The sequence below is a fragment of the Erpetoichthys calabaricus genome, chromosome 14 (genome assembly GCF_900747795.2).
Source record: "Erpetoichthys calabaricus chromosome 14, fErpCal1.3, whole genome shotgun sequence".
NCBI classification, from domain to species: Eukaryota; Metazoa; Chordata; class Cladistia; order Polypteriformes; family Polypteridae; genus Erpetoichthys; species Erpetoichthys calabaricus.
In genome coordinates, this window is record NC_041407.2 from 24,061,040 (window position 1) to 24,085,527 (window position 24,488).

The 24,488-nt window shown below is 43.7% G+C and overlaps 1 protein-coding gene across 3 annotated transcripts in view; it reads left to right on the plus strand.

Annotated features, from left to right (window-relative positions):
• The first annotated feature begins 1,773 nt into the window (after nucleotides 1-1,773).
• LOC114665187 (uncharacterized) overlaps nucleotides 1,774-24,488 on the plus strand; it is a 32,943-nt gene continuing 10,228 nt past the window's right edge. The window contains exons 1-4 of one of the 3 annotated variants that reach the window (XM_028819612.2): nucleotides 1,775-2,124; nucleotides 18,761-18,838; nucleotides 18,926-18,958; nucleotides 21,028-21,111. In XM_028819612.2, the coding sequence (XP_028675445.1) occupies nucleotides 2,008-2,124; nucleotides 18,761-18,838; nucleotides 18,926-18,958; nucleotides 21,028-21,111 (312 nt within the window). In that variant the 5' untranslated portion in view covers nucleotides 1,775-2,007. Of the gene's footprint in view, nucleotides 2,125-18,760; nucleotides 18,839-18,925; nucleotides 18,959-21,027; nucleotides 21,112-24,488 lie in introns of all 3 variants that reach the window. The other 2 variants (XM_028819613.2, XM_028819614.2) reach the window with 2 other exon arrangements.

A 24,488-nucleotide genomic window follows, 5' to 3' on the forward strand; every position in this document is an offset into this window, starting at 1 on the left:
TGAAAAGAATGCTTTTTTCTGTTGGTCACTTGTGTTAATTAGGAGAGTTTCGCCCACTTACTTGACTACTTTCACTTGGTGATACTGTATATGAGGGCTTTCCTTTACAGTACATTAGCAAATAACAAGCAAGCTGACCTCTGCTGATGGACTAGACCCCACATCCTTTAAGAAAATATGTATGGTTTATAGAAGTTACTGTAGATGGAAGCTTGCACAAGCAGTTAAAATCTGGATTTAATGAAGACCGCTACACCAAGATAATTGAATTCACAGTCACAAAAGGAGTCAGTTTGCCTTGGCAGCATCAGCAACAAAATGTGGGAGTCAACCTTGGACTGGGCGTCAGTCCATCACAGGCCTCACACACTCACACTTAATGGGGACACCATTTCAGGTCACCAAGTTAATGTAACATGTCTTTGAGGTATGAGAACCTGGAGAAAATCCCACACTGTCCTGGTGCCAAATTCAACACCAGGGCACAGGATTTGTAAGACAGCAACGCTGGCCACAGTGCCACCCTTCACTTAATTTTCCAGTGTCCACTATTCAAATGTTTATAAACATAAGGCCAGGCAAAATAAACATTTGTGAACTACTAACCATCAAGTCTCCTGGGAAGGCTTTCCACCATTTTAGATTTTGAAGTGCGTGGGAGTTTATGCCCATTTGGTCAAAAGAGCATTTGGGAGGCCAGGTACTGATGTTAGACGAGAACACCCGACTCGTGACTGATGGTCTCATTGATCCCAGTGGTGTTCAGTAGGGTTGAGGTCAGGGCTCTGTGTAGGCCACTCAAGTTCCTCCATGTCTTATAGACCTGGCTTTGTACACAGGGGTTACAGTCAGGCTGGAACACCAAAAGGGCCTTCACAAAGTTGGACACACAGTTGTCTAAAGTGTCTCTGGTCTCTTCACTGGAACCAAAGGGGCTGATTAACAGCCTCAGGCCATCATGCCTCCCTCACCAAACTTACAGTAGGCAGCATGCAGACCAGAAGGTAGCGTTCTCCTGGCATGTGTCAAACCCACATTGGTCCATCAGGCTGCCAGATAGTGAAGCGTTGATACATCACTCCAGAGAGCGCATTTCCACTGCTCCAGAGTCCAATACACCATTCCTGCCAACACTTGGCATTGCACAACGTGATCTTGGGCTTGTGTGCAGCTTCTTGGCCACTTTGTGAAGCTCTTGACGTGCAGTTCTTGTGCTGATGTGCCTTCCACTCCGTTGTGAGAGATGTAACAGAGGAGAGGACATTTCTTGGTGGCCCCGCTCTGTCAGTTTGCATGGCCTACCACGGTTGCTCCTTGATGCCTCCTCTACACAATTGCACTTGCAGTTAACTGAGGCAGATCTACGAGAGGAGAAATTTCACATATTGACTTGTGGCAAGGGTGGCATGGTGGCACAGTGGGTAGCGCTGCTGCCTTGCAGTAAGGAGACCTGGGTTTGCTTTCCAGGTCCTCCCTGCGTGGAGTTTGCCTGTTCTCCCCGTGTCTGCGTGGGTTTCCTCCCACAGTCCAAAGACATGCAGGTGAGGTGCATTGGCGATTCTAAATTGTGCTTGGTGTGTGTGCGCCCTGTGGTAGGCTGGTGCCCTGCCCGGGGTTTGATCCTGCCTTGTGCCCTGTGCTGGCTGGGATTGGCTCCAGCAGACCCCCTTGACCCTGTGTTAGGATATGGATGGATGGATGGACTTGTGACAAAGGGGGCATCCTATGACAGTGCCACAGAAAAATGAATGAAATCACAATCACAAACCTTCTCACCACAGCGCCAGCGTGGCGGATTGCCATGTCTTCCTGCCACTGGCACTTGAGTGGTCATGAGGAGTGTTGTGTCCCAGCTTGGTCGCTCAGAGCGGAATGGCGACAGCACACAAGACACACACACTCACACCTGCTCACTCAGTGGATTAGAAGTGAGAGGCTCAGAAAGGGAAGTTGGCCGAGTCGTCCGTAAACACACACACACACACACAAAGCGCACACACTTACAGTATGTGGCACGGAAAAGCTGACACTGGACGACAAGACGCTCAACACTCGGCCATGTCCCAGGAGGAGCCGGCAGACCTGGTATTTGAGGGCTTTCTCAAGAAGCGCAAGGACAAGATGGTGAGTTGATGTCTTCTGTGACTGGGTGGCTGTAAAGGGGTTGGAGGGTCATGGGTTCAAGGGGTGGCACTGGCAGATCGAAATGGCTAGATAGATGGATTTCCTCTCCCACTTCTCCAGGCAGCTTCTGTCTCAGTTTTTGCCAAGGTTGCTTTCTCCAGCTGGCATCTACCCTGGCTGTTTTTCTAAGCCTACCTGCTGTTTAAAGTCCTTTTAAATGACTCCTTCTCCTCCTCCTCCTCCTCCTCCTCCTGCTCTTTGTGCATTCACACGCATTGATGGCCTCTTGGCCCCTCTCATAAAGCTTGGCATTCATACAGCAGTTTAACTTCCGTGTTTAATAAAAGGAACCGGTCCTCACAAAAAAAAAGGGAAATGTCCCGTGAGGCTCATGATGGCATTCCCAGAAGGGCAGATTTGGGGGGGGTGGGGTGGGGGGTTATGGCAGGGAGACAACAGTGCAATGCCAATGTGGACAGCAGGGTGGCACAGAAACAAGTCGTGCCTCGGAATTCTCAGACTTTGCAGATTACACATCCACTGCAGTGAGCAGCTTTCACAACTCAGTGTGACGTGACAAGTGGCCTGGCAGGCAAAGACAAAATGGTGGCAAAAAAGAGGAGAGGGGCTCATCACGAGGCCACATGCTGGAGAAGGAGGAGTCACGAGAGGAGCCTCAGTCCATCTTTGAGTGTCAGGTGCTCTTGTAAGAAAGTCCTTGGGGACACCAGATTAGGACAAAAGTGATGATGGCTTAATCCGTTCAAGTCACTAGATGGCTGCAGTTACCTCAGGATGAAGATAGTGGGGCTCTAGTATGTCTGGTGGAGGCAAGGAGCCTCAGTGCTTAATTTAAATTAAAATGTGGGACAAGGTGTAGGGATGGAGAAGAACCTGAGGATGCTGTGCTGTTTGGGCATCCTCTGAGCCCTAAAGTCACCTCATAGCAGTATACCAGTGCTAAAAATAAGCTTCCAAATATTTAAGATGGTACTGTACTGGACATTAATGGTTGCATACTGGCACATCATGTTCTGTACCACCCCCTCAATTCTTCAAAATTTTCCACCTTAAAAAGTTTCTGTGTGCCTGCATACTGTATGTGTGGATCTGTCTGATGGCTATGTCTCTGTCATTCCAACAGATGGTGCATCAAATAACAATAACACTGCTTTTATGAATCCCATACCAAATGGTATGCAACAGAGATAAGGCATCCAGAAAGTATTCACAGTGCATCACTTTTTCCACATTTTGTTATGTTACAGCCTTATTCCAAAATGGATTAAATTCATTTTTTTCTTCAGAATTCTACACACAACACCCCATAATGACAACGTGAACAAAGTTTACTTGAGGTTTTTTATTAAAAATTTAAAAACTGAGAAATCCCATGTACATAAGTATTCACAGCCTTTGCTCAATACTTTGTCGATGCACCTTTGGCAGCAATTCCAGCCTCAAGTCTTTTTGAATATGATGCCACAAGCTTGGCACACTTATCCTTGGCCAGTTTCGCCCATTCCTCTTTGCAGCACCTCTCAAGCTCCATCAAGTTGGATGGGAAGCGTCGGTGCACAGCCATTTTAAGATCTCTCCAGAGATGTTCAATCAGATTCAAGTCTGGGCTCTGGCTGGGCCACTCAAGGACATTCACAGAGTTGTCCTGAAGCCACTCCTTTGATATCTTGGCTGTGTGCTTAGGGTCGTTGTCCTGCTGAAAGATGAACCGTCGCCCCAGTCTGAGGTCAAGAGCGCTCTGGAGCAGGTTTTCATCCAGGATGTCTCTGTACATTGCTGCAGTCATCTTTCCCTTTGTCCTGACTAGTCTCCCAGTCCCTGTCGCTGAAAAACATCCCCTTAGCATGATGCTGCCACCACCATGCTTCACTGCAGGGATGGTATTGGCCTGGTGATGAGCGGTGCCTGGTTTCCTCCAAACGTGACGCCTGGCATTCACACCAAAGAGTTCAATCTTTGTCTCATCAGACCAGAGAATTTTCTTCAGGTGCCTTTTGGCAAACTCCAGGTGGGCTGCCATGTGCCTTTTACTAAGGAGTGGGTTCCGTCTGGCCACTCTACCATACAGGCCTGATTGGTGGATTGTTGCAGAGATGGTTGTCCTTCTGGAAGGTTCTCCTCTCTCCACAGATGACCTCTGGAGCTCTGACAGAGTGACCATCGGGTTCTTGGTCACCTTCCTGACTAAGGCCCTTCTCCCCCGATCGCTCAGTTTAGATGGCCGGCCAGCTCTAGGAAGAGTCCTGGTGGTTTCGAACTTCTTCCACTTACGGATGATGGAGGTCACTGTGCTCATTGGGACCTTCAAAGCAGCAGAAATTTTTCTGTAACCTTCCCCAGATTTGTGCCTCGTGACAATCCTGTCTCGGAGGTCTACAGACAATTCCTTTGACTTCATGCTTGGTTTGTGCTCTGACATGAACTGTCAACTGTGGGACCTTATATAGACAGGTGTGTGCCTTTCCAAATCATGTCCAGTGACCTGAATTTACCACAAGGTGGACTCCAATGAAGCTGCAGAAACATCTCAAGGATGATCAGGGGAAACAGGAGGCACCTGAGCTCAATTTTGAGCTTCATGGCAAAGGCTGTGAATACTTATGTACATGTGCTTTCTCAATTTTTTTTATTTTTAATAAATTTGCAAAAATCTGAAGTAAACTTTTTTCACGTTGTCATTATGGGGTGTTGTGTGTAGAACTCTAAGGAAAAAAATGAATTCAATCCATTTTGGAATAAGGCTGTAAGATAACAAAATGTGGAAAAGGTGATGCGCTGTGAATACTTTCCGGATGCACTGTATATGAATTGCATTTATCATTCCAACAGATGCTGCATCAAATAACAATAAAACTGCTTTTATGAATCCCTTACCAAAAGACATACAACAGAGGCATGTGCAATGCATTTGTCATTCCAACAGATAGCACATCACAAACATTAACAATGCTTTTACGACTCCCATACCAAATGGCATGTAACAGAGACTTGTGCATTACATTTGTCATTTCAACAGATGGATGGAGTAATGTCTGCATGTTCTCCCACTGCCTGTGTGGGCTTCTCCTCCTTCCAAATCCTTACAATGTGCATTTTATGTGAATTGGCACCCCCAATGCCAAGTATACAGTATGTGAGTGAGCTCCATGTTGGATTGTCATCCCATTCAGGGTTATTTCTGCAGGCAGTGCGGTGTAGTGGTTAAGAGTTTAGATTTCAAATGTTGAGGCTGTGGGTTCAAATCCAGCTACTGGCACTATGTGACCACGAGCAAGCCAATTCACCTGTCTGTGATCCATTTGGGAAGAAAAACATCACCAATTATATCTCAGATGCTGTAAGTTGCCTTGGATAAAGACATCAGCCAAATGATAATAAGCAGTACTTCTGGCCTTGCACCCAAAGCTGGCAGGATAGCTCCTGCCTCCATCGATCCTGAACATGAGTAAGCGATCTTGATAAGACGAGTATGGATGATTGTTTTCTTTCAGGCCACTTTTCTTCTGTGTTGGAGCGTTCACTAGGGGGCGCCCTGACACATTTCATAGCAAGTTAGAATTGTAGGCACATGGTGTACCAATTCATTTGAAAGCTGCAGACTTTTAGATTTTTTATTTACTTTAAAGAGTCAATTATGACATTTGCATTTATTTAACAGCGAGTCATATGCAAAAATATGTGTCATACCAAAATCTAATTACATGCATTAGTAGACTTTGCTTTTAAACAGCTGTATACAGCATCACTCAGATAAAAATGGAGCCTAAACTGGCAGGTGCAGTACTGGCTCAGCGGCAGGGCCGTCTAGACAAGCGCGCCCTCTCGTGGTCAGGGCGCATTACTGCGAGATTCCTATCTTTGGTCAGAAAAATTTGTCCCGACCGGAGCGGAACACAAAGAAATGTTTCTGTTGTGTGCCTCAGCATCGCCTGCACTGTCTGCACGATGACAGCACAATCTCTTACCCAGAAACGGCCCTGTGCGACGAGACATTTTCATTTAAATAATACAGACCAACGAGCAATCGGACTCAAAGCAAATTCTATTGTTATCGCATACTAGTGATGTTCGGTCTTAACGTCTGACGACCTACACAGTCCGACAATAATATGAACAACAACAACGATGATGATGATGATGATGCCAATAATAATAATCCTCAAACTGTAGCACTGAAGAGTCAGGCATGGCGAAATAAAATACAAACGATCAAAACGGCAACAGGACTGTAGCTCTTGAGTGAACTGCTAAAAGCTGATTTAACCCAAACTGTGATCGTCTCCATACATGAAAACTTGTGATGAAATTTAGCAAATATCGTCCTCTGTTACTCATCGCCATTTGTAAGATTTGCTCTGGGCACGCTAAAGCAGTTGTGCGTTTCTTTGTGAAGAGGTGGATTGCATTATTTGAATACACGAGCATACTGTATAGGAATTGTGGGTAAAGATTCCTATTTAAATATAATCATTATATTCTCACTTTCACTGAATGTTGTCATTATGCTAACTTTTTGATTTATTTTATTAATTTAAGTTAAAAGAATTATATATATATATATATATATATATATATATATATATATTATGGCATATATTATGTAAAGCACTTTGAGCTACTTTTTGTATGAAAATGTGCTATATAAATAAATGTTGTTGTTGTTATATATATATATATATATATATATATATATATATATATATATATATATACAGTGTATTATCCATCCATCCATCCATTTTCTAACCCGCTGAATCCGAACACAGGGTCACGGGGGTCTGCTGGAGCCAATCCCAGCCAACACAGGGCACAAGGCAGGAACCAATCCCGGGCAGGGTGCCAACCCACCGCAGACAGTGTATTATATATGTATTTATAAAATATCACTATCATCAGAAGGTACATGTTAAATTGGTGGTTTAAATAAATAATTATAGACGTGCATATTGAGTGAAGTGTTACTTAACTGTCTTTAAAGAAACGTTAAAGGCAATCAATGAATACTATGAAATATACTCCGAATTCTACTTTACTTTCTGAAATAGCACTTCTCAAGAGCATATATTTTTGAGACAGTATTGTGTCCAGGTCTCAATGTACTGGTCTGGCAGTGATGATTCCTCTCAAAGCAAAGTGGGTGTCGGGCGCCATTTACAACTTCGTCCAGGGCAGCACAAATCCTCCACAGCTTGCACAGACCGCGACTCCAAGTTCAAGTGACAGAACGAATAAGAAAATGTCAGCACGGCGTAGCGTTCAGAGACTTGGCAAGCTGGTGTGAAAGTTTGGAGCGTTTATTACATTTCTGGAAACTTTATCAGAGTTTGTATCACAGTTTTGGTAATTAAATATTTTTGCAACAGTAACATTTTCAAAAATAAGTGCCGACCGAATATACTAGTAGGGTACATACAGTAAAACGTTTTTTAATGACAGCATTTTATAATATCACGTGACTGAAGTTGCCTTCATAGCCGGCAGATTCGACTCAAGTGGTGTAAAGATCCCTGCGCTCTTGTGAGATGTTGGAGGTGGAAGCTCTGTGGCTAAATGGGGTTCAGATTATTAAACATGACATTTTTCAAAGTGTTAACCGAAGGAGATTTAAAGTCTGGGCGGCACGGTGGCGCAGTGGGTAGCGCTGCTGCCTCGCAGTTGGGAGACCTGGGGACCCGGGTTCGCTTCCCGGGTCCTCCCTGCGTGGAGTTTGCATGTTCTCCCCGTGTCTGCGTGGGTTTCCTCCCACAGTCCAAAGACATGCAGGTTAGGTGGATTGGCGATTCTAAATTGGCCCTAGTGTGTGCTTGGTGTGTTTGTGTGTGTCCTGCGGTGGGTTGGCACCCTGCCCGGGATTGGTTCCCTGCCTTGTGCCCTGCTCCAGCAGACCCCCGTGACCCTGTGTTCGGATTCAGCGGGTTGGGAAATGGATGGATGGATGGATTTAAAGTCTGTGCTGACGTCTCCAGCTAAAAATGTTGGCTGCATCCGAACATGACAGAAAACTGTTCATTGACAGTGACAATGACAGCGTCTGATAAACATTGACACTTTATAATCTTCAGATTATACGGAGCCCCTGAGATGTCGCACCAGCTGATTTCGTACCGCATACACTCTGATGAGCACCAAATACCATCGCGTGAGGTGCCTGTTATTGACAGACTTTTAAGCGGAAGTGACCTATTGACCAATAGCGGTGAATTAAGAGCGAGTGACGGTCCACAGTGATGAGCAGGTGCATTTCAAACTTTTATGCTGAACTTCTGCGTCATATTCAGCCTTTCGTTCATCATTCTTTGCATGATTGTTTCTATTGTGTTTATTTTAATGCTTTTTTTGTACAGCAGTTTGGAGCAACCTCTGTTGTTTTAAATGTGCTTTTATAAATAAATAATCTAATGTAATCTAATTCTGTCATCCACGGCAGCGACACTGCCGCGTCTAGTTAGAAAAACGTCCGCGTGCATTCCGTTGGCGGGGGCGTGTCTCCATGCCTGACGCCATTTTCGCCAGGTATAAAATAGGCCCCGCCCGCTTCCGATTCGTTGAGCGGGAGAAGTGACCTGCTGTCTTATCAGAGAGCTCAGCGTCCCACCGCACTGCGTTCACTTGAACGTCCTATCGGACTATTTGGAGAATCACAAGGTAGGTTGCTACTGATTTGTTACATGGTCTGTAAAAGAAAATCAAATATAAAGTGTATATTTTCCGTGAAAATAAAGAGCAAACTTAACATATAAAATGTGTATCACTTCACTCCAAGTGCAATTTGACAACAAAAGTGTTATTTCTGGCTAATCAGGTGTGACATGTAGGGAGGCACCACTGAGCCCCCTCCCTCAAAAACACAAACACGAGTCCCGGGTTCAAACGAGTCATTTTTATTTTCACAATACCTTCATAAATTTCTTTCTCTCAGTAATAGAATTATCTGAGTACAATTCCCTTCTCTCCCTCTCATTCTTCTTCACCTTCCACTCCTCCGGGTCAGCTTCGTCCTCCAGATGGAGATGAGGCGTCGGAGCCCTTTTATGCCGGACCCTGGAGTACCTCAAGTGTTACCACACTGCATGTTGGAAGCAGTTCTGGGTCGGGCGGAAGTTTCTTAAATGACTGAGACAGTCTGTCCTTGCCGCTCCCAATGGCGGCACCCATGGAAACTCAGCAGGGCTGTCTAACGGGACTACAATTCCCAGCCTGCCCTGCGGGTATCCATGCAGGCATCACAGCCCGGGGAGACTGCCACCAGGGAGCAAATAGTCCATGTGAGTGTTCCCCCTGCTGTCCTTCGTTTAAACTGGTCTCTCAGCCAGGTATGGGGCTTTGACCATCTCATCCGGAATGCCATCCCATGCTTGGTGTCCATGACACAGGTTATATTTTTTTATTTCACACAATTGACTAAAGTGAAAAGTCAGCATTACTTAACAGCTTCGAAAATGTAGGTAGTGTTGTTTTCTGTTTTCTCCGAATTGTCTGACTTGTAGTGCCGAGTTTAAGGAATTTCTGACTCGGATGACTCGGATTTACAGTCTGTATGATAGCACTCAGACTCAGATATGGCACGGCTGCAGAGTGCATTCTGGGACAGTAAGAACCGCTGCTTACCTTGAATGGTGATGAACAAATAAACAATATCTCTCTCTATTATATAAAAAAATTCGGAGACAAGACGAGACTATTTCCAAGAGATAATTTCAAGTCCCACAAGACGAGACTTTGGCCATGAGATTTGTTCAAGTCCCGTGCTCCTCTCAACCATATTTAACCACACACACAGTAATCTCACCTCTCATTCGGGTGAATGCTTTTGTCAGACACAGTTCCTGCTCTCTCAGCTCTTATAAATTTTAACGTTTTCCTCACTTTAAGTTCCCAATTAAAGAAGACGTATTATGTCCAAATCTTAGTGAAGAATTTTATCGAGAACAGAAAAAATGAGTACACAGGGAATCCTAGCACCGAGAAACGATGAAGTCAAATGAAATAACGCGAAAAATGTCGACGGGTTACACGGCACATTGGCTAAATGTGTATCAATAGACTATGCTGAAACAGCTGGCGATGATGGTGAATTAAAAAAATAGTTTTTACTGAAGTTTTACAGTAAAAGTGTAAGTTTAAAAAGTATGTGTGTGTTAATTTCAAAGCCAAACAGAATGAAATCGTATTACGCAACAAATAACTCAACGCAACATGAAATATAATTTACTTTCAAATTATTACATTTTCTGCGGTGGGTTGGCACCCTGCCCGGGATTGGTTCCTGCCTTGTGCCCTGTGTTGGCTGGGATTGGCTCCAGCAGACCCCCGTGACCCTGTGTTCGGATTCAGCGGGTTGGAAAATGGATGGATTATTACATTTTACTATTTTTTAATATGGTTAATTACTCGCTGTAATGTAAAATAGTTAGTTCTATTATGCATATGTAACAATTCCCATGAAAATAACAATCTGTTTAAATTGTACAACCGCATCCCCATACGCGAGCGGCAGAAATGCATAGAGGCCAGCGTGTAGAGCAGGCCTGGGGGTTGGCGAGCGAAGCAAGCAGGGGGCAAAGCCTCCTAGTTATAATTATTATTAATTAATTAAATTAATCACTAATTAATAATAATAAATAAAGCTGCTTCTTGTAACAGAGAGAGGTAAAGTGGCGTCCAGTCCGGGTGCCTGGTAATCTCCCTGTAATCCCATAATGGACAACATGAGGCTCAGGAATAAGGAGGATGAATAGACAAGTCATTACTAAAGAATATCATTTTTTTGCAAAGTAAAATATTCATCTAACGCCATACCATCCTTACATGGTGACGCTCATTTTTTTAACCCCGCCTACATCCGACTCCGCCCCATCCTGCAGTGGTGTCTTTGCTTCAGTGCACCCGACTGCAGGTGTTTTACTGTTTTGTTGTCAAAAGAAAAAAATATAAAAGATATACGAAGTGAGACATAACAGTACAAGATTTACACAAACAACACAATAGCAAATAAACAAAACTTGGGTCGGGTGAAAACCTTAAAACCTAAGGGAAACACGCCATTCATTCTACTGGCAAATTCCCTGTGGTTCTGAATTATTTGATTATTATTACGTTTTCTGTATGTTTTGAAGTTAAGGATTTCATCGATTAATTGATGGACAGATAGTGTTCGCTCCATTTATGTTAATCAGCGCTCTTTTTTAATTTTTGTTTGCGAGTACCCGTTGTTAGGATGCTGCTGTGGCAGTTTAGGGGCAAAGTTATGGGCATCGTGACCCTGACACTAAAAACCCAACCGGTTCAAAGGTCATCCTCTCTGCACATTGTGTTTTCATTCTTTGTTATTTTTCGTCTACTGGTATTTGACTTTTCTTCCTTATTTTCACTTGGAGTTTTGCTCCTCGATTTGGCTTCATTATTATGTGCTCACGATTGTCTGGTTTTAACCTTTGCTTTCATTTTGACACCGCCGATCTGCCTCATTATTCTTTCTGATGTCTGCCAAAACAGATTAGGGCACCTGATGGGTGAGTGCCGACGCGGAGCCAAAGAGAAACAGCCACCCCTAAGCAGTCCCTCCTGCTTTTGAATTATCCAATCCTGGTGCGTTGGCTTACCTGCTGGTCCTGGAGCCCAAACCACTAACACCAACCTCTGTCTCCCAACAAATGGCTAAAAACGGGCACAGTAAGATGACATTTGCTTTGAATCAGATGTATTACTAAAAGGCTGATTTCGCCGTGGACTGTAATGACACCCCTGCAGTTTGTGCCTCATTACTTCAAGGGTCACTCAAATAACAGTGGCCTTCAGCTCCCCAGTCCAGCAGGTAGTGTGTCCACTGCACTGTGTATCTGGACACAAATGGACAAAGAGTGAGGAGCCATGCTTGTCAAGCAGAGCAGTGCTCCGCAACCTTTTCTCACATAGGACACACCAAAGTTCTTCCTAGAATTCCGCGGCACGTCAAAAGCTAAAATATATAGCAGTGGCTTAGTTAGGGCGGGATCGGTCCGCTCCGAGCGCCAGCTATTTAGGGCGTCCAAACTACGGTAGTTTCCTTTTTTTTTTTGTTCCTTGAGGAGGCGCAAAACAAAATTTCTTTCAGCTTTAGGGCGTCAAATTTTTCACCGCCCGGGCAACATGATCTCCAGCTATGCCACTGATATATAGATATTAATTTAATACACAAATTGTACAATAAATTTTCATTTTTTATTATACAGTGGTGTGAAAAACTATTTGCCCCCTTCCTGATTTCTTATTCTTTTGCATGTTTGTCACACAAAATGTTTCTGATCATCAAACACATTTAACCATTAGTCAAATATAACACAAGTAAACACAAAATGCAGTTTTTAAATGATGGTGTTTATTATTTAGGGAGAAAAAAAATCCAAACCTACATGGCCCTGTGTGAAAAAGTAATTGCCCCCTTGTTAAAAAATAACCTAACTGTGGTGTATCACACCTGAGTTCAATTTCCGTAGCCACCCCCAGGCCTGATTACTGCCACACCTGTTTCAATCAAGAAATCACTTAAATAGGAGCTGCCTGACACAGAGAAGTAGACCAAAAGCACCTCAAAAGCTAGACATCATGCCAAGATCCAAAGAAATTCAGGAACAAATGAGAACAGAAGTAATTGAGATCTATCAGTCTGGTAAAGGTTATAAAGCCATTTCTAAAGCTTTGGGACTCCAGCGAACCACAGTGAGAGCCATTATCCACAAATGGCAAAAACATGGAACAGTGGCGAACCTTTCCAGGAGTGGCCAGCCGACCAAAATTACCCCAAGAGCGCAGAGACGACTCATCCGAGAGGTCACAAAAGACCCCAGGACAACGTCTAAAGAACTGCAGGCCTCACTTGCCTCAATTAAGGTCAGTGTTCTCGACTCCACCATAAGAAAGAGACTGGGCAAAAACGGCCAGCATGGCAGATTTCCAAGACGCAAACCACTGTTAAGCAAAAAGAACATTAGGGCTCGTCTCAATTTTGCTAAGAAACATCTCAATGATTGCCAAGACTTTTGGGAAAATACCTTGTGGACTGATGAGTCAAAAGTTGAACTTTTTGGAAGGCAAATGTCCCGTTACATCTGGCGTAAAAGGAACACAGCATTTCAGAAAAAGAACATCATACCAACAGTAAAATATGGTGGTGGTAGTGTGATGGTCTGGGGTTGTTTTGCTGCTTCAGGACCTGGAAGGCTTGCTGTGATAGATGGAACCATGAATTCTACTGTCTACCAAAAAATCCTGAAGGAGAATGTCCGGCCATCTGTTCGTCAACTCAAGCTGAAGCGATCTTGGGTGCTGCAACAGGACAATGACCCAAAACACACCAGCAAATCCACCTCTGAATGGCTGAAGAAAAACAAAATGAAGACTTTGGAGTGGCCTAGTCAAAGTACTGACCTGAATCCAATTGAGATGCTATGGCATGACCTTAAAAAGGCGGTTCATGCTAGAAAACCCTCAAATAAAGCTGAATTACAACAATTTTGCAAAGATGAGTCGGCCAAAATTCCTCCAGAGCGCTGTAAAAGACTCATTGCAAGTTATCGCAAACGCTTGATTGCAGTTATTGCTGCTAAGGGTGGCCCAACCAGTTATTAGGTTCAGGGGGCAATTACTTTTTCACACAGGGCCATGTAGGTTTGGATTTTTTTTTCTCCCTAAATAATAAAAACCACCATTTACAAACTGCATTTTGTGTTTACTTGTGTTATATTTGACTAATGGTTAAATGTGTTTGATGATCAGAAACATTTTGTGTGACAAACATGCAAAAGAATAAGATATCAGGAAGGGGGCAAATAGTTTTTCACACCACTGTAAGTATACATTTATTATAAGTATACATACATAAAAACTATACTATATTTACTTTTATGCAATCTTAATAATTATTATAACATAATGACTGATTAATGTGATACCTGCGCTTGTTTCAACGAACACAAAAGTTTTATATTCGGCTCAATATTTGACAGTGCAACCCGAAGTTCTTGGTCAAGATCTTTTAAGCATGACCGCTTATCATTTTTAATTAACACAAGAGTTGTTTGTCTTTTTGGCGTAACTGGGATGGTTTGAATTTAGATGGCGATTTAGTTTACTGGGTGCCATTGCCTCGTTTGATAGCTGATCGCCACAAATGATGCATTGTGGCTTTGGAGCCGTTTCGTCACCACACCACGAGAATCCATATCGAATGTAGTCTTCGTTGTATTTCCTTTTCACAATCTGCTTTGTTTTTTTTTTTTTGCAACACTTGTGCTGGGTTCTTCATTATCTGTACGTGAAGACGAATCTTTTCCACGTAAAAATTTATCCATATTTAAAGGGGTATAAAACTAAATATGAACCACACGAAGAACGTTAACCATACACAATTCAGCAACACAACTAATAGTAATGAATGATAACTACTGTCGCAACATGAGTGAATGCGACATAACACGACTAATACGTTGGCTTGAATTGAATCTAGGTGAGGGCACGGAGCGCTCTGCCTATCAAAGCATACTATGGAGTTGTCTGGCGACTACGTGGGGCCTACGTCGTAGGTGCCAGGCGATGGGATTTATTATTTCAGAGAAATGACACACAAAATTATGAAACCTTTAAAAGGCTATTTACGCGAATATTTCATTGCACGTATTCTCGTTATTGTGTTTCTAAGGAGGACCATTGAAATATTATTTAGTTAGAAAATTGTCTTATTTGACCGCGTCACACCTGTATTGGCTCAAGGCACACCAGTGTGCCGTGGCACACCGGTTGCGGAGCACTGAAGTAGAGGACTTTGCCTACAGCGTGTTTTCCGAGGTCCGTCATGAGCCATCCTCATAGACCTCTGCCAACAGCAGCTGTGTCGACCCTCATATACACTCACGTTTAAGTTCTCCCATGGATAAGTCGGGACTTGATTTTACTGTATAATTTCTGGTGTTTTATAATGTCAGACGTATAAATCGAATGCGGAAAACTCCCGCTATTGGTCCAAGAGATTACAATATGCTAATGTCCACCTGAGAGAGTAACCACGGCACACACAGGATTTTATTTGGTGTATTGTGACCACACAGTAGTAACTATTCCGAAGCGACGTTTGCACTATTTTTTGTATCTCACAGCCTCATACACCTTTATCGTTAGAGCATCCCTTATCTACGATGGAGCGTTCGATCAGAAGAGAATATGAAGCTGGTTTTAAATTAAAAGGCGTTGAAGTTGCGAAAGAAATTGGTAACTGCACTGATGGAAGAAAATTCGATGTGTCTGAGAAACTGGTGTGAGATTGGAGGTATCCTTCAATAAGGGCGCGCACAAAAAGGCGAGCTTCAAAAGGGCGACCTCAATTGGGCGCGGCGAATAAAGGCGTTCATAGATAATTTAGATAATAATAGTAGATAATTTTCTGTAATAATTTTGTTGCGTTTGCCTTTATTCGCTGCGCCCAACTGAGGTCGCCCTTTTGAAGCTCGCCTTTTTGTGTGCGCCTTATTGAATAGAACCGAGATTGGAGGAGGCAAGAAGATGGGGGGGGGGGGGGAAATGTAAGCGTCGCATTTTTGAACAGGCGTATAAGTCGGGGTCTGATTTTATGATTGATTTTTCGGGTTTCAAGACCCAACATATACGCGAGTCTATACGGTAGTTATGTCGCTCCAGTGGAGGTGCGGATTCTCTGTGTGTTTGAGTTTTTGGAACTTGCCGATGGGTCAGCATACGCTCACTTGAGTCTTGCCTGTTTTATTGACTGCCATGCCTTATATCCAGTGACGTTACCAAAATGACAGACGGGGTCACATGACCCAACTGCAATGCATCTTGTGAAAGGCAAAACATGGAAATCACAGCAAAAATGGATACCTCATATGTCAAAACTCAAAAAGAGACAAAATAACAAAATTTACCACCATAAATTCGTATTTGCATGTCCAACCAACATGCCACACATCACCACAGATGCAAAGAATGAGGACTTCAGAGGAGCTCGGGGCGTCTTATAGGCCGTCTGACGGCGTTAATCTTCTAATTCCATCAGCAATTCAACATCCACAGCGCATAAAACTTTGCTTTCTGTTCTTGATGATGGCTACTAGACAGCACTACTGCATTTTAAAGAATGTCAACTCAATGCAGTGGCGCTACATGATTTATCATCATCTTAAATGTATGTTGTGCTGAGTCGCGTCTTTCGTAGCGTTGTTCTGCTTACATGGTCTTTGTGTGTCTGTGTAAATATTGTCCCCTGGAAACAAAGGGGGAAGGATAATGCCGTGGAACCGTGGCCCCTCACGATAGTTTGTCCTGTCAATCTCATCTCAAAACACAAAGAGAGAAGGAGAGAGGAGACCTGTCTTGTTTTTCCACACCGACAACTCATCGCAAAGCCAAGAAAAGAACAGCAAATTGAATTCCCGACACCTTCTCCTGCTTGCCATTTCAATAGCAGACTTGACAATTTCACCAATACAACGGAAAAAAACCCAGGGGATCACATTGAGACACCGAGGATCAAGAACGGTGAGACTGTTTTTTTTGTCATTTGGGAGAGGAGCGGGCCATCATTGTTGTTTGTATATAATCATCGTAGGACACTTCTATGATTGAACCAAGTGCACTACCATTACTTATCCTCTGTTTAAGCTTTGGACTTTCGTATGCGTTCTGTGCTCCCCTGTGTGTCATTTTGTTTCATGTTCAGTGTGGGGTCAAAGGAGAGCTTGAGTTGTATATATTTTTTTCTAGTTGCGCCTTTTATTATTAAATACTGCTCAAAAAAATGAAAGGAACAGAGTATAGCATTAAGTCAGTGAAACTTGTGGTCTATTGATCTGGTCAGTTAAGTAGCCGAGGGGCTTGTTAATCAGTTTCAGCTGCTTTGGTGCACTAGAGGGGCAGCAATGAGAAGACCCCCAAAACAGGAATGAATGGTTTAATAGCTGGAGGCCACTGACATTTTTCCCTCCTCATTTATTTTCTCACTAGTTTTACTTTTGGCTACGGTCAGTGTCACTGCTGGCAGCATGAGGCCATACCTGGACCCTACAGAGCTGGCACAGGTAGTCCAACTTCTCCAGGATGGCACATCAATACATATCATTGCCAGAAGGTTTGCTGTGTCTCCCAGCACAGCCTCAAGGGCATGGAGGAGATTCCAGGACACGGGCAGTTACTCTAGGAGAGCTGGACAGGGCCATTGAAGGTCCTTAACTCATCAGCAGAACCCACCGGTATCTGCTCCTTTGGGCAAGGAGGGACAGGATGAGCACTGCCAGAGCCTACAAAATGACCTCCAGCAGGCCACTGGTGTGAATGTCTCTGACCAAACAATCAGAAACAGACTTCATGTGGGTGGCCTGAGGTCCTGATGTCCTCTAGTGGGCCCTGTGTGCACTGCCTGACACCATGGAGCTCGATTGGGATTTGCCATAGAATACCAGAATTGGCAGGTCCACCACTGGCGTCCTGTACTTTTCACAGATGAGAGCAGGTTCACCCTGAGCACATGTGACAGACGTGGAAGGGTCTGGAGATGCCGTGGAGAACATTATGTTGCCTGTGACATCGTTCAGTATGACTGCTTTGGTGGTGGGTCAGTGATGGTCTGGGGAGGCATATCCATGGAGGGACACACAGACCTTTACAGGTTAGACAACGGCACCTTGACTACCATTAGGTATCGGATTGAAATCCTTGGACCCATTGTCAGACCCTATGCTGGTGCAGTGGCTCCTGGGGTCCTCCTGGTGCACGACAATACCCGGCCTCATGTGGCGAGAGTATGCAGGCAGTTCCTGGAGGATGAAGGAATTGATACCATTGACTGGCCCCAAACATTCGCCTGACCTAAATCCAGTAGAACACCTCTGGGTGGGACATTATGTTTTGGTCCATCCGACTGTGCACCTCAGACTGTCCTAGAGCTCAGTGATGTCCCATTCCAGATCTGGGAGGAGATTCCCCAGGACACCATCCGTCATCTCATTAGGGGCATACCCCGTTGTCAGACATGCATACAAGCACATGGTGGTGGGGGCCATACAAACTACTGAGTACGATTTGGAGTTGCTGCAATGATGGACGAGTTGGCAAAATGGACGAGCCTGCTGCATCATTTTGTCTTTGATTATCAGGGTGTCTCTGAATTCAGCCCCCTATAAGTTGATCATTTTCATTTCCATCAAGTGATGTGCCATCCTTTCGTTCCTAACACATTAGCATATCAGTCCATAGCAGTAGAGATAACCAGCAGGAGTTTTTTTCCCATTGAGATCTGATGTGTTTTCAAAGTGTGTCTTTAATTTTTTTGAGCAGTTTATTATTCTGCCAGGCACTTTTGGGGTGTAATGAGGGAGCTTTGAAGGGAATGAATTATGTATTGTTTTGCTCTCTTGTTTCCTGTCACTATTAATATATACATCCATTATTCTTATTTTACCAACTGTTTGCCTTATGATTATTTAACTGTCGACTGGAGAAGTTTATTTGGAAGAAGTACGGCTTGTCGGGTCTAACGTTCCTCATCTTGCCAGGCCACGGGTCTTGGTGGTGTAGCTGCCATTCCAGATGATTGGGTCGGCTGTTACACCCTTTAACTTCTGTTTTGCAGAAGATGACCTGGATGACATACTGGTTCAGACTTCATAACTGCACACTGTTCTTCTACACAAAAAAAAACGGAGATGCGGTGAGTGTTGGTTCCTGATCTTCCTTGCATGTCACCAGATGTGAGGTGTTTGTGCTGATCGCTGTTTGTCTCTTCTTGTGTCCACAGAGCCACTTGAGAGGACAGTACTACGTGTACACAGTGAGTAGGGGAGCATGGGGCCTGGGCAGAGCCTCCTAAATGTGTCAGGTTGTGTTTTGTGGCTCTCCAAGATGGGCACCCTTACTCCAGCATGCCCTATGACTGAACATTAGAATGTTTTAAAAAGCCCAAGAAAGCTTCGCCAATCCTATCCACCTAATTTCTCTAAGATAACATCAAGTGGACATTTCAAGGTCCCTAAAGTCCTGCTTTGTACCACACTGACTGTTTCAACTGTTAATTCAAAATGAGCCTTTTCTTTCCTCAGACTGGCATATTCTGTAACCTGGCACACCTTAAATCTTCCACCCATAGTGGCCTGGTAACCTCACACTTTGGGACCTGTTTCCACCAGTGACTAACACTCACGGGTACAATATGTGGTCCTCTTGCCCTCAGGTTCTGGCATGTTCTGTGCCCCATTGTCCCTTGAGAATATGACTTAGCACATTTTAAAACTTTCTGTGCCTGCTGCCCACAGACAACTGGACTCTGTGACCTGGGACAACACCCATGGAAATGTATACTTTGTTATGTGGTTCTTCCTGTCATGAGGTGTGCCATGGCAACCATTTTTATGTATACACTCCATGGCCTACTACACCCTGAGACTGGTGCATGTATTCACCCAGGTGCTGGCATAACAGGTGTTCTTTTTGCCCTCTGAAGCTGTCAGACTTGGGTATTTCCCGATTCTTTGGCCTGGTTCACTCTCTGGGATCAAACCTAGCAGAAATTGTACACTTGTACCTGACAAGGGTGTCCAGTTTGATTTCTACACTCCATTATATACTTCTCAGAGACCCAGTGACTGGCACACTCTCTTGTCTGCTGCTCTTTCTGACTGGCAAACCCTTTGGCCAATGCCATAGCCAACAGGGGAGCAGGGGAGATACTTGCCCAACAGTGGTAGAGCCAGGAGGGGTGTTCTTGTCCTGCCCCAACAAATTGCAAAGTGTTGTACGCAACCATCCACCTGGAAATAAACCTCCACACCTGACCACCAACCTCCACCCTGGGAACCATTCTTCTAAACTGATGTTTTTCACCATCACTAACAAACATGTAGGTGTCCTTGTGACACTCGTGAAGCCTCAACACATTTTTGGTAATATGCCGTTTATCAACCAAACAATGTCTTACTTCCACCACAGTTGTACACTCGGTGCCCTAATATTTACATACACACACACACACACACACACACATACGTCAAAACAGTATTCGCAAAAACATGCTTACCCCAAAAATCCTGCCGACTACGCCAATTGTTTTGTCGTGTGACATTGTTGTGTAGACTTTATCAGAATGCCTTATATCCCATAAGCTTCCCAGTGTTCATAAGGTATTGTACTTTAGCACTTCTCCCTACCTTCCCTTCTACAGGCAATTAGGCGGAGTAGAAGGACAAGCAGGAGTTAAGTTACACATTTTAATAATGTATTATTGGTAATATTCATAAAAGAATAATAATGATAATGAAGCAGATTACATTTAAATATTGACAAACTATAATCATACAACCTGATAAATTGTAGATGTGTAGTTTCAGGTGGCACGCAGACTTGTAGTTACTCAAATGTCTCTGGTCAAGTCATCATTTCTAGTCCACTTTCTTCAGGACAGGCCACATACCGAGTTGTGCTCCTCATTGTGTCCTCTTCATGGCCATGCTGTGTGTGAGAGAGGGATGGAAGGGTAAAGCAACCAACTTTATATATTCCTGTCCAAATCCTTAGGCCAATAGGGCGTTGTGGTACAGAATGGCCCAAGCAGCATACTTCAGACCAATGGGTGCCTTTTTACACCTGTCATCCAGTAGTTAAATAAACACTAATATTACAATTGATACGACTAGCTTACAAGTAAAGACATACAAGATACGTATCAACTTATATACAAAATCTCACTCCACCACCCTGACAACCCCAACACATTAACATAGTGGGTGGGGGGGTTCTTGAGCGGCATGGCCCACTAATAAGCTTGCCCCTCCCAGTTCCTTTGTCCGACTGTCTGCCATTTCTTTGTCAGCCTGACCTGGAGCCTTTTTACATTGATGCTTTCAGATTCAGTCCGTGCGAGAAGTGAAGACCGAGCACAATGAGTTCCTTTTTGAGATTGTCATGAAGAATGGCAAGAGGAAGCTGCTGGTAGGTGTCACTTTCCTTTTCCTTCCTTCCTCTTAATGAAAGGCACCGTCTAACGACATGTATGTATTTCAGTGCTCTCATGTAGGAAATCTGCACTGATAGATTGTGACTGTTGGTGGCCTACAGGGTCAAATCACTTCTTTCCAATTTTGAAGTCTTGCTGTCCAGTGTTGGCATTCTACTAGTACTCCTGGTTAAGGTTTGTATTGTTGTGTCCCTCACAAGCCACTTATTGATTGTTTTAGTAGCTGTAATTTTCATCCATCCATCATCAAACCATTGTAATTCAGTTCAGAGTCTCAGGCAGCTCTGGACACAAGGCAGGACTCACTTCTGGATGTGCAGAGAAACACACAGCTGTTTGTATGAGGCCCATATAGAGTTATATATTAATGTCTTTATGATGTTGGTGAAAAAGTTGAGTGCCATGAGGGAAATGTGCAGAAGCACAGGCAGAGTATGCAGAGGACCAGATCTGAACTCAAACCCCTGGAACTTTAAGACAGCAGCAGTCACCACTGTACCATAGTTAGCACCTTTCTGGTTCGTTCAAAATGATTTCCATACATTGTTTAACTTCTAAGGTTCTTGTAATATTGGTGGACAAATTAATAGTGGAAATGACTAAATTACTAGTTTGAGTTACACGTACAGCCCTGTGTGACATTCACTCATAACAGACAGTAATGGCCGAGGCTGACTACCTCAGCTTCAACATATTAGCAAGGGCCAGAACTCACATCTCTCATGAGCTGCACTCATGTCAGGACACCTATATCCTTCAGCACCATTACGTTTATACATACAGTCATATGAAAAAGTTTGGGAACCCCTCTCAGCCTGCATAATAATTGACTCTCCTTTCAACAAAAAAGATAACAGAGATATGTCTTTCATTTCCTAGGAACATCTGAGTACTGCGGTGTTTTCCGAACAAAGATTTTTAGTGAAGCAGTATTTAGTTGTATGAAATTAAATCAAATGTGAAAAACTGGCTGTGCACAAATGTGGGTCCCCTTGTAATTTTGCTGATTTGAATGCCTGTCACTGCTCAATGCTGATTACTTGTAACACCAAATTGGTTGGATGAGCTCGCTAAGCCTTGAACTTCATAGACAGGTGTGTCCAGTCATGAGATATAAAGGTATTTAAGGTGGTCAATTACAAGTTGTGCTTCCCTTTGACTCTCCTCTGAAGAGTGACAGCATGGGATCCTCAAAGCAACTCTCAAAAGATCTGAAAACAAAGATTGTGGAGTCTCATGGTTTAGGGGAAGGCTACAAAAAGCAATCTGAGAGGTTTAAACTGTCAGTTTCAACTGTAAGGAATGGAATCAGGAAATGGAAGGCCACAGGCACAGTTGCTGTTAAACCCAGCAGGTCTGGCAGGCCAAGAAAAATACAGGAGCGGCATATGCACAGGATTGTGAGAATGGTGACAGACAACCCACAGATCACCTCCAAAGACCTGCAAGAACATCTTGCTGCAGATGGTGTATCTGTACATCACTCTACAATTCAGCGCAATTTGCACAAAGAACATCTGTATGGCAGGGTGATGAGAAAGAAGCCCTTTCTGCACTCACACCACAAACAGAGTCGCTTGTTGTATGCAAATGCTCATTTAGACAAGCCAGATTCATTCTGGAACAAAGTGCTTTGGACTGATGAGACAAAAACTGAGTTATTTGGTCATAACAAAAATCGCTTTGTATGGCGGAAGAAGAACACCGCATTCCAAGAAAAACACCTGCTACCTACTGTCAAATTTGGTGGAGGTTCCATCATGCTGTGGGGCTGTGTGGCTAGTTCTGGGACTGGGGCCCTTGTTAAAGTCGAGGGTCGGATGAATTCAACCCAATATCAACAGATTCTTTAGGATAATGTTCAAGCATCAGTCACAAAGTTGAAGTTACGCAGGGGTTGGATATTCCAACAAGACAATGACCCAAAACACAAAGGCATTCATGCAGAGAGAGAAGCACAATGTTCTGGAATGGCCGTCACAGTCCCCTGACTTGAATATCATTGAAAATCTATGGGATGATTTGAAGCAGGCTGTCCATGCTCGGCAATAACTGAACTGGAGAGATTTTGTATAGAAGAATGGTCAAAAAGACCTCCATCCAGAATCCAGACACTCATAGGAGGCATCTAGAGGCGTCTGTTATATTTACAAAAGGAGGCTCAACTAAGTATTGATGTAATATCTCTGTTGGGGTGCCCAAATTTATGCACCTGTCTAATTTTGTTATGATGCATATTGCATATTTTCTGTTAATCCAATAAACTTAATGTCACTGCTGAAATCCTACTGTTTCCATAAGGCATGTCATATATTAAAAGGAAGTTGCTACTTTCAAAGCTCAGCCAATGATAAACAAAAATCCAAAGAATTAAGAGGGGTTCCCAAACTTTTTCATGTATGCAAAGAAACCAGTCCTTAAATACTAGTAGTCAAAAGTAGAAGAAAACATATAACCTGAACAATTTAAACCAATGTCCATATAACCAAAAGAGGGATGTCCGTGTAAATTAAAGTGTCACTTTTTCTTAATTCAACAAAGGCGTTCTGTATATATGCCATCATGGCACGGCCTTTCTCCTCTTCTCCAATGGAGTGCATTTTCATTTTGTAAGTTACGCCTTACTTTTGTCTTCTGACAGCATGATGTTTCGGTGCGGCCTTCAGATATTTCCTACACCCTCTCTTTCTTGTACTAAATATTGCGGTTCACATTTCTCATATCAACAGCTGTATAGCTTCACAATTAAGCCAACAGAGGTGCCTTCTCTGATACTGTGACTTGATGGCTGTTTCTAGTAAGTGATATCAGTCAAAGACATAGAAGGTCCAAGTCTTTAGAGTCCTGGTGCTTCCTGTCTTGCTGTATGGTTGCGAGACATGGATGCTATCCAGTGACCTGAGACGAAGACTGGACTCCTTTGGTACTGTGTCTCTTTAGAGAATCCTTGGGAACTGCTGGTTTGACTTTGTGTCGAATGAGCAGTTGCTCATGGAGTCCTGAGTGCCTGAAGTGTGAGCAAATGTCAGTTACGACACTACGGGCCTGAGGATCCGGCTCACAGAATCCTCATTATTGACCTCCCGAGTGGCTGGACCAGGCCAAGGGTACGCCCACATAACACCTGACTGCGGCAGATAGAGGGTCATTTCCAGAGGGTGCGAATGGACCATGTGTTTGCCTGGGGGGTTGCCATCCAGGATCTCAAGCTGTTTCATCATGTGGTGGGTGCGGCAACACACTGTACCACACCATGTTCCCCAACCTGACCCGATATTAGTCAAAAAGTGGATGATTGAGAATTTCCCTTTTTTTTTTTTTATCAGTCGACCTGATATTATTTTAAGGTGAT